The 13810-nt window shown below is 31.0% G+C and overlaps 1 protein-coding gene across 1 annotated transcript in view; it reads right to left on the reverse strand.

The window, feature by feature from the left end:
• Nucleotides 1-979: 979 nt before the first annotated feature.
• Nucleotides 980-13810, reverse strand: part of LOC143193385 (lachesin) — a 362619-nt gene continuing 349788 nt past the window's right edge. Inside the window, exons 8-9 of the mRNA XM_076399566.1 lie at nucleotides 10733-10903; nucleotides 980-6128 (exon numbers count right to left, since the gene is read on the reverse strand). Coding sequence (XP_076255681.1) covers nucleotides 5827-6128; nucleotides 10733-10903 — 473 coding nt within the window. The 3' untranslated portion in view covers nucleotides 980-5826. The remainder of the gene's footprint in view (nucleotides 6129-10732; nucleotides 10904-13810) is intronic.

The following is a 13810-nucleotide window of genomic DNA, read 5'->3' on the forward strand; positions in this document are numbered from 1 at the left end:
AGCAGACTATTGCTGGTCTGTAATGAAAGAGGATTATGCTGTGCATAAGAAGAAAAGTTAATATTTCGTCATTTTGTTTCAGAATTTATGGCTCATTTTTCCTATAGAACACTTAATCTTGAGCTGTTTAGTTCATTAGAGTTGTGTAAATTATATTTTTAATAAAATTAATAATATAAATAAATAAGTATAATTAAAAATTTTCATACTGTCTTTATTTATTTATAGCAATTTAATTTATCATAACTTTAATATGGTAGGTGAAAGAAAAAATCCGAAAAAATCCAAAAAAAAAGTATTTGTGTTTGGCAGGTTTATCCAATGTTATAGAAGAAATAATAATTGTCACACAGTGTTATTATATATTATGAAATGTTGCCGCCACTAATATATTTCAAAAACAATTAAAATCCTGCATCACCCTAATGGCAATTATGAAAAGATAAAATGAAGAAATTTATAATTATATTTAGTGGAATAAATATTATAATATAATGTTCAGGTTGACCACTAAACAATACATTGAAACAAGAGATCACAATACTAGTCCCAGAATAATCACGTCTATCAATAAGACGAAATTAGAATTTCAAACCTAATCTACTTATTTCTCGGGAACTTTTAACGACAAATTAAGTAGTCCGACAAACGACGCGAACCGGGATAGTAATAACCAGAAATAACGTCGAACATACTTCAGAATATTAACCGTAAATATACATCAATAAAAGAGGACATTATGGGCTACTAGATTATGACTAAAATTGATGGGAGAAGCTGCTTTTACAACTGCTTTATCTTCTACTCCAATCTTCATAAAACCAGTTTATCCACCGTGTTCAGGAAGTAAATAAAACTAATTCGGTCCCCGTTCCTATCGCTGAAATAATTAAACTCTTTTTAAGAAAAGAGGTTTGGTTGGTTTTCAACGAGTTCATAGGGATACGTTACAATTATACATGAAATAAAACATATCTACTTTAGTGTTTATTCTTTATTAGTTTAACGAAATATATTTAAATTAAAATGACAAATAAAAGTTTATTTAGAATCAATAATACATCTTACGTTGCTGTCGATCTAGTTTGCAGACTTTTTTTATAAGAATAATATAATATTTAGTTTTATATACATGACCATCTATAGTACTTACGTTATAGTATGTATGTATAAATTGGACATTCAAAAATTTGATTTTAATGGTGCACAAATTTCACTATTTCCAAATTCTTAGTTTGGCACTTATTACATATATATTACTCCATATGACATTTGACAGATATTCAAAAAACTATGTGTTAGCAATACGGTTAATAGTAAAACTTTTTTGAATTGGATCATTTTAACCTCATTTATATCAAGCTGTAGTTATTTCGATTGTTTTTTAAAGTAATTTTTTTAAAGTTTCATAAAGTTTTGATTGTATAGTATATTTAAGAATACGGTTTGTGTTGATCAATTATTTAATTATACTGATTGAAACTAGACTATTTCGATGAAAAAAAATATTCTGTGTGGTTATTGACCACGTAAATTACTGTATAAAGCTTCAAGTTATCAGTTATATGAAATAGTTCCTGATTTTTCGTTTTTAAAAGTCTTACTTTTGTATGCCTCTTGTATAATGTTGTATATATTTGTATAGAAATTAAGGAGTTAATTTTTAAACATTACATTGATTATTTAATTAATTAATATATATGTTAATACTAAATTACTTAACAATTGAAGTAGCTGGATAACCATTAATATAAAACATTTAAAGTGGTATTCAATATCGAATAGAAAACATTTGAATTATTCTAAAAATTAATATAGAGAAAGAATATGTTAGTTTATAACCACCTTAGTAAATTCCACAAGTGAAATGCCATTTAATGGTTACTGTGAAGTGATAACTATTTGTTGAATAATTTAATTTTATGATAAAATCAAGAAAATTATTGGCAAATATAATAAAATTGATTTCAAACCTTATTAAAATAACTGAAAATGGAAATGTCTTCATTGGACATTAATTTTTCGTATTCTGACCGAAGACATAGGACTCATGGCACATGGATAAGTCTCTCTACACTTTGTTATGAAACTATTGTATTGACCGTTGTAAGGGTATAATAAATAAAGGTATTAATCGAGTCAATGTATTTTCTACTTGCCCAGAAAATAATATCAAACTTGCGGGAGTCCTAAATATTCATTATCTTAAGGAACCTTTAGAAGACTTAAAATACATCTAATATGCTTCTTGACTTTCACGAATTGTAGAGAAAAGTCTTTGGGTTAAAATTAAATTACTAACTGGCTAGAGAAATCCGATAAATTTAATATAAAACAATGAATACTGTCTTGAATGTAGTCATATTTTTGAATGCCAACCTATATGTATTTATAGAGGTATATCTATATAGTCTGATTATTATAAAGCTTACTTATTTTAAGAATCTCATAATATACATTTGCTATAATCTAAGATATTTACACACTAGCGCGTATTATATTGATATATTTGTGAGTAATAATTATAGTGAGTAAATTTTATAAGCGCTGAATTTTATAGCTGAGTTACAAGGGGGTAATACATAATTTTAGATTTCGTTTTAGAGATAATCTAGTTGGCTTTTACTATTTTATATTTTACATTTGATTTAAGGCAACAAACTTACTACATCTAATTATACAAAATATGCGCAACTTATTATCAAAACAAATGTAATAATTCGGTTTTGTTGGTATATAAATATAGTTTTTCAACCAAAATAGTTATATACGGTGACCCAGAACCAAATCATATCGAACATTTTTTTGTAAGGCAACAAAATGAATATTTGGTTACACCAAGATGAAGCCATAGTCACATTTCAAATGAGAGTATGGGTGACAAGGGATATTTTTCATCAAAAACTTTATTTTAATTATGTGACTTTTAAGAAATATATTTAATTCACTTCTTTTCATATTCTAATATTATTTTCTTTCTGGGTCACAATATAATAAACTAAATACTTATTAGAACATGTATTATACAGGGTATAAATTTTAACAGCTTCATATAAAAGAATCCTACATTATTTAAGAAATATTACTAATTTAATTAGTTTTAATTAAGGATAATATAATACATTTACGATAACAAATACCCTGTATATTATTGTTTGAAATAATGTAAAAAGGTATAATTATATTTAGATATACTCAACTTCATTCTACATTAACAGATCATATATAATTTGGAATAAATCTTATATATTGCCTACAGCTATTCAATCAAAAATTAAAAATAGAAGCGTGGGATATATTGCACCTTTTAACACTCGGATAATTAATTACATCGAAATAATCATTACATAGGATGAACTGCACCACTTAGTCCATATTACAAGCAGAAAAATATATTGATTCTTATTGCTTAACATTATAAATTGTATACATCTAATTAACTCGGTTGTTTTACGCTTTTCCAATGTATTATATTTAACTACGAATATAATTTGTCACCCTATGTATGAGTAGTGTCATTGTAGTAATTTAAAAATTTGATTAACTGTAATTAATCATTTTAAGTCATCTTATTGTGTACATATAATTTATTAAATTAAATCTGAATAACAATTGTTTAATAATAATTAAGAAACAGAATTATGATGGATTTGACCACTGATGGAGTGCCGCTTTTTTAGATAAGAGCACCAAAAACAAACTATAAAATTAGAAAACTATCTGAGTGAAAAGTCAACTGAATACTACAAAATATACAAAAAAAACCAAAGCAGGATTAAAAGAAATGATACAAGAGGCAACAATCAAAACATGGATATTCTTTGGAGAAATGATGGGCATAAATACTAAAACAACTATTTTATAAAAGTTTAAAAACTTTGAAGACCATGTAATTGTAGACACATAAAAGATAAAAAGAAGACGTAAAAAATGAAGAAGAATATATGAAAGGAGATGCTTTGTGCGCATGAAGCAACCTAATATAAAATATATTGTTCAACAAGAAAAAAAAATGAGAGCACAGAAGAGATACAAATTGGCGAACTTAAAAGTGTACTAAGAAAACCTAAGAACTGGAATATACCTTTTCAAGTTTAGATAGTACTGGAAATGTTGAAGAAATAGGTGAGACCTAGTTAGAGTTTGTAGTAAAGTTAGACTCTCCATATAGAAAATCGTTTAAAATCAGTACTGGATAGGACACTAACAAAATATCAAAGCAGATTTCTTAAGGGAAGATGTATACAAGATTATATATTCAGTGTAAGACTAATATTGGAAAAATATAATCCCAAAAATACTAAATTTATTGATTTAGAATAGGCATTTGACAGATAAACTTATACTTAAAATTGTAAGAATTATACAGGATAAATACCAATGCCATGAATGCAGATAACATGAAATCAAGCACTTTCAAAACCCAAACAGTACTAAGACAAGGTAGAAATTTAAACTCAGTCCTAATTTTATTAGTCAAGATAGAACAATAAAGACCAAAAATAGATAAAACAGTATGTAAATGGTATAAAAATGTAGAAAAAATAAAAATATGAAAACAAGATTTTGCATATAATTTAATAATAACAACTGATAGGCCAGAATACCTACAGTACACTACAATAGCAATGATTTTCTAAGTTGAGGATGAAGGAAATATCTGCGTATAATGTATTGAAGAAGGAAATAAAGGCCACAATCGGAAAATCAATTTTTTATATTTTGAAGTCTCATTTTTACCAACGGCAGTTGTTAAGTGATTACTGGCGAGATTGGGATAATTATCCTTGTCGGATTTTGCACGCTCGCCTAAGGACAATCACAAATATTAAACAATCACAAACATAAATTTACGATCATGCCCCAGCAGGATTCGAGCCGGCGAATATCGAAACAGGAAAAACAATTAATTTATAATTCGTTATAAAAGCAATTTTCATTTAAACAAAATCAATTATTACTAACATGGAACAGTACAATACAGCAAGGAGAGATGAACGTATACAATACGCAGAAATGAAATAAAATAGTCAATGGTGTCACAAAGATGAATAGGGTAAGATGTAAATAATTATAAAAGAGCTCAATATTGAACCAGTGGAAGAGTACATAGAAGAGAGACAACTAGGGAATACGAGAAGCAAGATCGGAGACGAGAACATACAGAGGGAGATCTAAGCGAACCTGGGATGATTGCTTCAGAAAAATGCTTCAGAATGAGATGAAAAATGCCTGCAAAACCAAGAAAGAATTTATATATGAAGATACAGAGAATGGACATGAAACATAAGACACCTACCCTAGTATGAAGTACAGAATGTTTCAAAGTTGAATAATTTTGCTTCATTACCTATCAAACACATTTTCAAATTTATATGTATATTTATATTTATATATTTATATGTAATTTTTATATTATAGACCATTGCATAGCAGTTTAGTTTTTCTTGTTCTTTCGCTCCTAAAGTGCGCATATAAATGTGGTATTGGTTAAACCAAATGTAAAAGGCTAGTATTGAAAAGAGATTTTGCGGTTAAAAATGAACCCTTTAAAAAAGGAGAAAAATTATATGTACACAATATGTTATTAACGATAAACACTAGGAATAGAGGAGCACCCGGAAAAGATACAAACTTACAGTAACCGTTTTCTTCTAAGCTACGTTTTCCTTTTGTTTATTATAAAAACTAAATACCCGAACTGGAATTAGCGGGGTACAAACACAGCCCTTATACATCGAACGTTGTTGAACATTATCTCTTAAAATATAAACGCTAAATGCTCTTCGTTATTGTCGTACTATATAAAATTTACTCACTGGGAAGTCAAATGGCCATCGAACAACCGATAAAAGTTAGAGCGATCCAGGCTATAACGAACTCCCTGACGCTGTTGGTTGGCGAACGGGCGGCTGATGTGTCGCCGTCCGCCACATGATTGCTCCTTATAGAGGAATGCGTCCCTTTCCGGGGCGCTTCGCTGCTGGACGGCGCGAACGAACGACTCCTCTCCAGTATGTTGTTGGAGAATTCTTCCTCCTGGTCCCGTTCGGCCGATCCTAATTGGTCGTTGTAGTCCTCCTCGTCCGGCGATAGACCGTTGTATGCACGGGTCGGTCCCGGTATTTCTGCAACAAATAGTTAGGGTTTTATTTTGCGCTGTGAAGGGAGGTCGAGGCGTTAGGACGCGGGATTATTATCGATATCGGTCGAGTAGATTTATCCGGTTTATGTTTGTTGACTTGCCGAGTTCGCAATTTGATCCGACATCATTTAGAAATAATAACAAGGCTGTGTGACAGATATCTATATTATTAATTGTTGTTTTGTTTAGATTGTATTAACAATTCGATGGGTTCGCGCTGTGACTGAAAATAGTCGAAATTTCAACTGTTTTTACCATTCATAATAACAGTATAATTTGTAAGAGAGGAAAAGACTGAGATAATTGTTTGGATTAGTTTATTTTAAATGTGCTTATTTTTCCAACCATATGATAAGTGAGATGGAAGTGTATTAATACCTTCTCGTTCTAATTTTAAAAAAGCAAAGGAAAGCAATATTAATGTATAATATATTGTTATCTATAAGCAAACTACTATAAATAAACATAAAACTATATATATATATATATATATATATATATACACATGTTTATGTAAGCATAAGTTCGGCACGTTTTATTCAAGGTCGCTAGAATGCCAGAATGTTAAAAATCAGTCGCACGAAACGAGAAGTACCGAAAATAGCAACTAAAAGTACGACTGAAACAATCGATGGTAAAAAGTACTCAATTACTAAACAGTCGTTAGTCTAAACTAATCACTATTTTCAGCCAAATGTATGCTTTAACTGTTTATTTCATTACTGATACCATGATACCAGAGGAAGATCTACGAATTGATACGAATTTCTGCATAAATTGTGAGAGAGTAAAGGACGGGGATAATTGCTTTGATCAGTTTATTTTGAATGTGCTTATTTTTCCAACTATACGATAAGTAGATGATAAAGAAACTGACTATTCACTCTGGAAACCCACGAAATATCTAAAGCGCTCATGTCTACACAGTTCACCTATAAGAGACTTATGTGGTAATTGGGCACGTGACAATCGCCAAGAAGCATTCTAGAAAAGCTTTCAAACAAAACGAAACCAATATTGATTATAATTTGGCGGATATAGAAACTCAATATAAATATGATATAAAAATTCGATGATTGAATTAGTCACGCCGAAAGAGCTAACCGAAGTTCTTAAAACTGATATTCTAGGAAATCACCAGGCTATGACTTAATAACAGGAGAATTACTCCAAAAACTGCCAAGAAAGGGAATTATAAAACTCACCAACTTGATCAATACAGCATACACGCTGAAGATTAAAACATGTCCCAGGCATTTGGAAGATGGCGGAAATTATAATGATCCCAATATCTGGAAAGTCACCAAGCGAAATAAAAGCATATAGACCTATATCACTGCTGGCAATAATATCTAAGTTTTTTCAAAAATTCTTGTTGAAAAGAATAAAAGCGATCATAGAGAGAAAAAACTTCATACCAATAGACCAGTTTAGGTTAATTAACAAGCATTCAACAATTGACCAGGTCCACAGAATAACAGATGTTATCGAAAAAGCCTACGAGAGAAAAGAAAGTATGCTCATCCATATTCTTAGATGTAGCACAAGCCTTCGATAAGGATTGGTTCGAATGTCTTGTTCATAAAATAGAAAAAATGTGACCAAAACAACACACCGAACTACTAAAATCGTACATTACAGCCACAATGTTTAGAGTCACACGAAAATTACAACAGGCAAGTGACAATATAAATAATTGGACACAAGTAGACCAAACAAGTATAAATAACATTAAATACTCATTCTATATAGCAAGAACGCTAAATATCTTGGAATGAATATTGTTACAAAATTTCGCTGGAAGGAACATATAAAGAAGAAAAGAAAAGAACTAGATTGGAAATATAGGAAAATGTTATGGCTAATTGGAAGAAAATCGCAATCACCAGTACATAATAAATTGCTATTAAATAAGCAAATACTGAAACCTATATGGACATACGGAGTTCAATTATGGGGATGTTCTGCAAAGAGTAACATAAACAAAATACAAATTTTTCAGAACCAAGTCCTGAGAAGTATTGTGGGCGCGCTCAAATACCACGGGACTGAGTACCTACATCGAGACCTTTAGATATCCACAGTCAGTCAAGAAATCAAGAGAGTTGCAAGTGGGCATGAGGAAAGGCTCCATTGTCATGAGAATATTAGAGTATTGTAACTTTTGGATACCACCATCTCAGGACACAGACTTAAAATAATCAAACCATCTAATATTGTGTAGTGTTGTGTAGTGAGGTGCATATAATAAAGACTGGAGCAGTGACATATAAATATTATTTCACCAGAGTCTGAGGTAGGGCCAATAGGTCCTCCTAGTTATATACGTATATTTAAGTTATCATAAAGACAAATTGTAGGTTAGTCGGAAACGACTAGTAACAATGTAATAATTAAATAATAAAAAAATACGATAAGTCAAACGGAGATGTACATATTCCTTCTCGTACTAATTTTAAGAAATGAACGGAAATAAATATTAATGTACAATATATAGTTATTTATAAGTAAACCAAAAAAGCATAAAACTATATATATTTCATATAAATTTATGTAGGCATAAATTCGGCACATTTTATTCAGGGTCGTGGCTAGAATGAGAGAGCCATATTATTAAAAAACAGTGGAATGAAACTATGCGAACCGAAAATAGTAACTAAAAGTACGACTGAGACAGGCGATAGTAAGTAGTAGTCTATTATTATATAGTCAATAGTGGTTTTCAGTCGATAGTTCCCAACGCTAGTTTTGAGCTTCAATGGGCATGATGATTATTGTTGAAAAACTGTTTCAGGACAATTTTAGGTATTTACCTTACAGTCTTTACTTTTTAATCTGCTGGAGAGTATGTACTGTGAGGCTGAAACATCCCTGTTGGACAATAGTTGAGAAATTATATTACTGTTAGAATACCAGAAATGACACAGTAGTAAAAGCTCTCCAAAAAAGAAATTAACCCATAAAACATCCGCATTTGATAAGGGAGGAGATTTATGAAGATCATCATTTCATCAATACACACCAAGAGTACCAAGACAGACAACTATAGTCTTCAAAGTGTTTTTGTGCATACGTCATTAAGAAGTTTAATGTATTGCCTACCCCAATTTCAGAATCAGATAATATTTACCTTCTTATTTTGTTCTAATTAAAAAAGATACAATGCTGACTGATTTTGACTGACATTCGAATAAGTAACCGAATCAGCCTACAATACGCTAGGTTCTCAAACGTTTGCAAGATTCTTCAAAATATTAGTGATATTATTTAGAGAATAAAATCCGACAAGCGTTGTTTTGGTGTCTTGCTTGTTTTGATAAATTTCAAATTGCTGCTTGTTACTATTAATACTTAAAAATGCCGAGGCCCAAAATTCATTTAAGTGGTTATTATTGCTTTTCCCGAAGAAGACCTTGTTCAAGTTTGCTTTTAAACATTAAAATATATCTAATATTTTGATTAGGGTGTCTATGATCTATTATTAAATATTTATTACAGAGAAATTGGATTACCACTTCAGTTCGAAATCTGCCCGTTTTATCTTATATGTGCCGCATGTATCCCTAAAGAATTCAATCGTTCCTATAAGCACGCAATAAAAAGGCGGTAAACTGTAAGAGCGGTATTTGCACAGCGGACAAATTCTTGAATAAAATAGAAGATCCGTTATAGTGACATCGAATGTTCATTCTGGTTATCGAATGAAAATCCAAATATAAAGTAGAGTACTTAAATATTAAAGGCAATAATTAACATTTATTATTTCATTTAAGATGATAATTATTAAGGAATTAAGGAATTTAATTTTTGGTAAATATATTGATGTGTATGATGGCTTTATATGTAGATTAAATTAAATGCTTCCGAAAAAACATACCTATTTCCAACAGATACACCAGAACTAAATAAGAGTACATTTCGACCTGCGTCCTCTATCTGCTCTATATCAGTATTAAAGTTAAATTGGAGGGAATAACGAAATATACGTTCGCAGATGGTATAGCATTATTAGCATTCAATAAATACCGAGAGTTATATATAAACTTGCAGCAAATAGTGATAAAATAATAAAGTTTGCAAGATGATTGAGAATAAAACTCCTGAATAAACAAATAAACTCGAATTTATTTTTTTTATCTTAACCAACAATAGACTAAACAAGTTGTTCGTCTTGAACTTAAACGACAGACTGAAGAAGATCAAACCCTGGGAACTTGTAACTAACTACAAAATATTAAAATATAGTATATGTGAAACCAACGGAACGCTATAATATTACAAGAAAATATGATATACCAACAAAACCTGTCATATTAACCAGGTTTGACTGCTTCTGAATATTTCAACAATAACAAAGACCAAAAAATAGTTTGTTGACAAGATGAACTTAAAAGTTTTACAGTTCTCTGGAGAGGAATTTAAGGAATGCCAGATGACAAGTACATCTATATAAAATAATTTTCATTTAATAAACAATTTAAGTAAAATAATCTAGGAAGCCATGTTTATTTTTTACGTGAAAATTTTTAGTATTCAAATAACATGCCAAATATTAATGTAATGATAATATATGCTAATAGAACTTACCGTATAATCTGATGTTACTCTCAACTTCGCCAAGAGAATTCTTCGCTATACATCTATACGATCCTACATCTTCTTTCTGGAGGTTTCTTACAATGACGCTCATCTTGACTTCAAATGCGGATTTGCTGATAGTCTGTACGTCGTATTTATTACTGGATATAACCATTTCTTCTGCAAACAAAATAAAGTGTTGTTCTAAAACAAACTATACTATTTAAACTTGTATTTGTAGTCCAATCAGAATTGTAGTCCCGCTATAATTTTGATTGTGCGCCATCTTAGTTATGTGACGTTTAGGTCAGTTTCGCTTTAACCAGTGTGTTGTGTAGATGTCAAAATTTCATTGTGGATAAATATACGCTGCAAGAACGAGTAGAAATAGTGACATTATTTATTGAAAATAATCGTTCCATTATTGCCCCGCGGAAATTGCGCCAATATATCCTAATCTTCCAAAACCAAAACTACTATTTATCGTTTACATGCGAATTTTCGACAGTACGGTACGACAGCAGACAGTCCTCGTTCTGGAAGGCAACGGACGTCAGAAACATCAATTCGGAGACGTGGCTCCCAGTTACACATTTCTGCACGCAGTTTAAGACGAATTTTGAAAATTGGTTTGAAAATGTACCTGTGCAAGGTCCAAAAATTGCTACCAGGAGGTCCTGATCAACGAGTTGAGTACATTAATGCAATTCTAAGGCTGTCTGGTGAAGTTGAAAATTATTCGTCTAAATTGATAATGAGCGATGAAGCCCATTTTGTTCTCAGTGGCTACGTCAATAAACAGAACAGTTGGTTTTGGGGAACACAGAATCCTTAATTAATTCACGAAACATCATTGCGCCCACTATAAACAACTATATGATATGGTATTCATGCTGGAAAAATCATTGGTCCCTATTTTTCGAAAATGACTAAGGTGTTGCAGTTCTCGCTATTGCTGAACGGTACCAAGACATGTTTCGAAATTTTCTTTTACCTGAAATGGAAAAGCAAGGACAAGAGAATATGTGATTTTAGCAAGATGGGGCCACAACACACACAGCTCGTACAAATTGAAATGTACGTTTGAATGACGTTTTTCTACGAAGACTAATTTCGCGAAGTAGCGATTTAGGATGGCCAGCCAAATCTCCTGATTTAACAGCACCAGATTATTTTTCGCTATATTTACAATATTCGTCGCGAAATTGAAGAAATTCAGTTTCAGATTTTGCAGGAAGTCATGAAAATGCCTTAGAAAGATCCGAAAGTTTCATAACGGTAACCATTTAGTCCACTTAATTTTTTAATCATTTCAGGAAAGAATGTAAAGATAAACTTTTTATGAAAACCAAAAACAAACTTATTTTATTTAAAAACTTACTTATTTTTTCTTTGTGCAAAGTTATAGGCAATCAAAATTGTAGCGGGAGTTTTGCCCCACGTTTTATAATATATTAGGCCTATAAATTAGTTTTAAAGGATTTCTTCAATTTGGAGCTTTATTGTGAAAATGGGTGCAATGTCTTTTGTTCATGTATGATTCATCGATAGCCGCTACTTTTTTTTACATACTTCGAACAAGAATTTTTAGACAAAAGTTCTTTAACCCATTATTTAACAATTAAAATGCACGTTCAGCATAATGACACTCATACAAAGAATCATCAATGAGAATAAATAGCAAATTTATAATAAAATTAATGATACCAAAGAATCGCACAATGATAACAATCGCAATGGACTTACAAGAGATGACGATTGTTAATAATATAACTTGTTATGTATATGATGACGAGGCTGTCTTTTACAGGAAGGGAATTCATCGCGTGTCAGAAAATGATGCGAATATTCTCGGTCAAGGTATAGTATAAGAAAAAACCATTGCTGAAGCTTCTCGTGAAAAATATTAACCAAAATAGGGGACAGAATTGATAATATATTATAATGTTCACAATAAAATCAGCTTTTAAACAGTTAACGAACTTTAATGACACTGTATATATTATAATATTCATAAAACTATACTTAAATTGCCTACAAAATTGATTGACTTTATTATTTTTTTATCTAAATTAGCAATAAATAACGAAAGACCGTAATTTCGTACTAAAAATATTGTCAATCGTGTATTCCTTCGAGCTGCGAGATAACGATACACCTTAATGGGTAATTTCAATATGATTGATGAAAGTTTGAGAACAAACTTGGTTAAGGCTCTGGCGGTGTCTTTAGGCCTAACGGTTTTCTACCAAATTAAGTTCGTTTTTTAATTTTGGCGTGTCAGAAATTAAAAAGAGAAAAAAATTTATTGGCGATACGCGTTTTATGTGCGCTAATACTTGAACGTGACTGGGAGTAGAAATGTCCGACGCGCGTCAAACATTCGTCATGAGAATGGGGAAAATGTTTATGTTATTCATAGCAAAATTATACTTGGAAGGATCTTAAATAGGTGATCTTGCAACCCTGTTTATATATGCTTCAGAAACATCAGAGCGAAATGAACAAGTTTACTTTTTTAACAGGTAAATTGAAAAGTCCCCGGTCTGAGATATAGATGGCGCTACTATAATTAAATCTATATATTTATTATTTAGCCTTAACCCTCAAAAGATGCCTGTATAAATGCCAGCTATCAACTGTCGGGTCATTAGTTTGGGAATTATGGCATTTTGAGTGAAGAAATTTTTGTTATTATGAAAAAAAAAATGGATGAAAAGGAATTTCGCGTGTTGATAAATTATTGCCTTTTGCAGAGAAAAAAAAACAGTTGAAGCAAAAACTTGACTTGATACCGAGTTTTCGGACATTGCGCCAGGAAAATCAACCATCAATGATTGGTATGCTAAGTTTATACGTGGTGAAATGAGCGCCGGAGACGGTGAACCCAGTAGACGCCCAAAAGAGGTTCTTACCGACGAAAACATAAAAATAATCCACAAAATGATTTTGAATGATCGTAAATTGAAACTGAATGAAATAGAAGACGTGTTACGTCAACTGAACGTGTAAATCATATCATTCACGAATATTTGGGTATGAGAAAGCTCTGTGCAAAGTGCGAGCTCACTTTTGACCAAAAACAAC

The sequence above is a fragment of the Rhynchophorus ferrugineus genome, unplaced genomic scaffold, assembly GCF_030347505.1.
Source record: "Rhynchophorus ferrugineus isolate W39M unplaced genomic scaffold, kcgeb_rfMv2 rfM3, whole genome shotgun sequence".
Taxonomy (NCBI): domain Eukaryota; kingdom Metazoa; phylum Arthropoda; class Insecta; order Coleoptera; family Curculionidae; genus Rhynchophorus; species Rhynchophorus ferrugineus.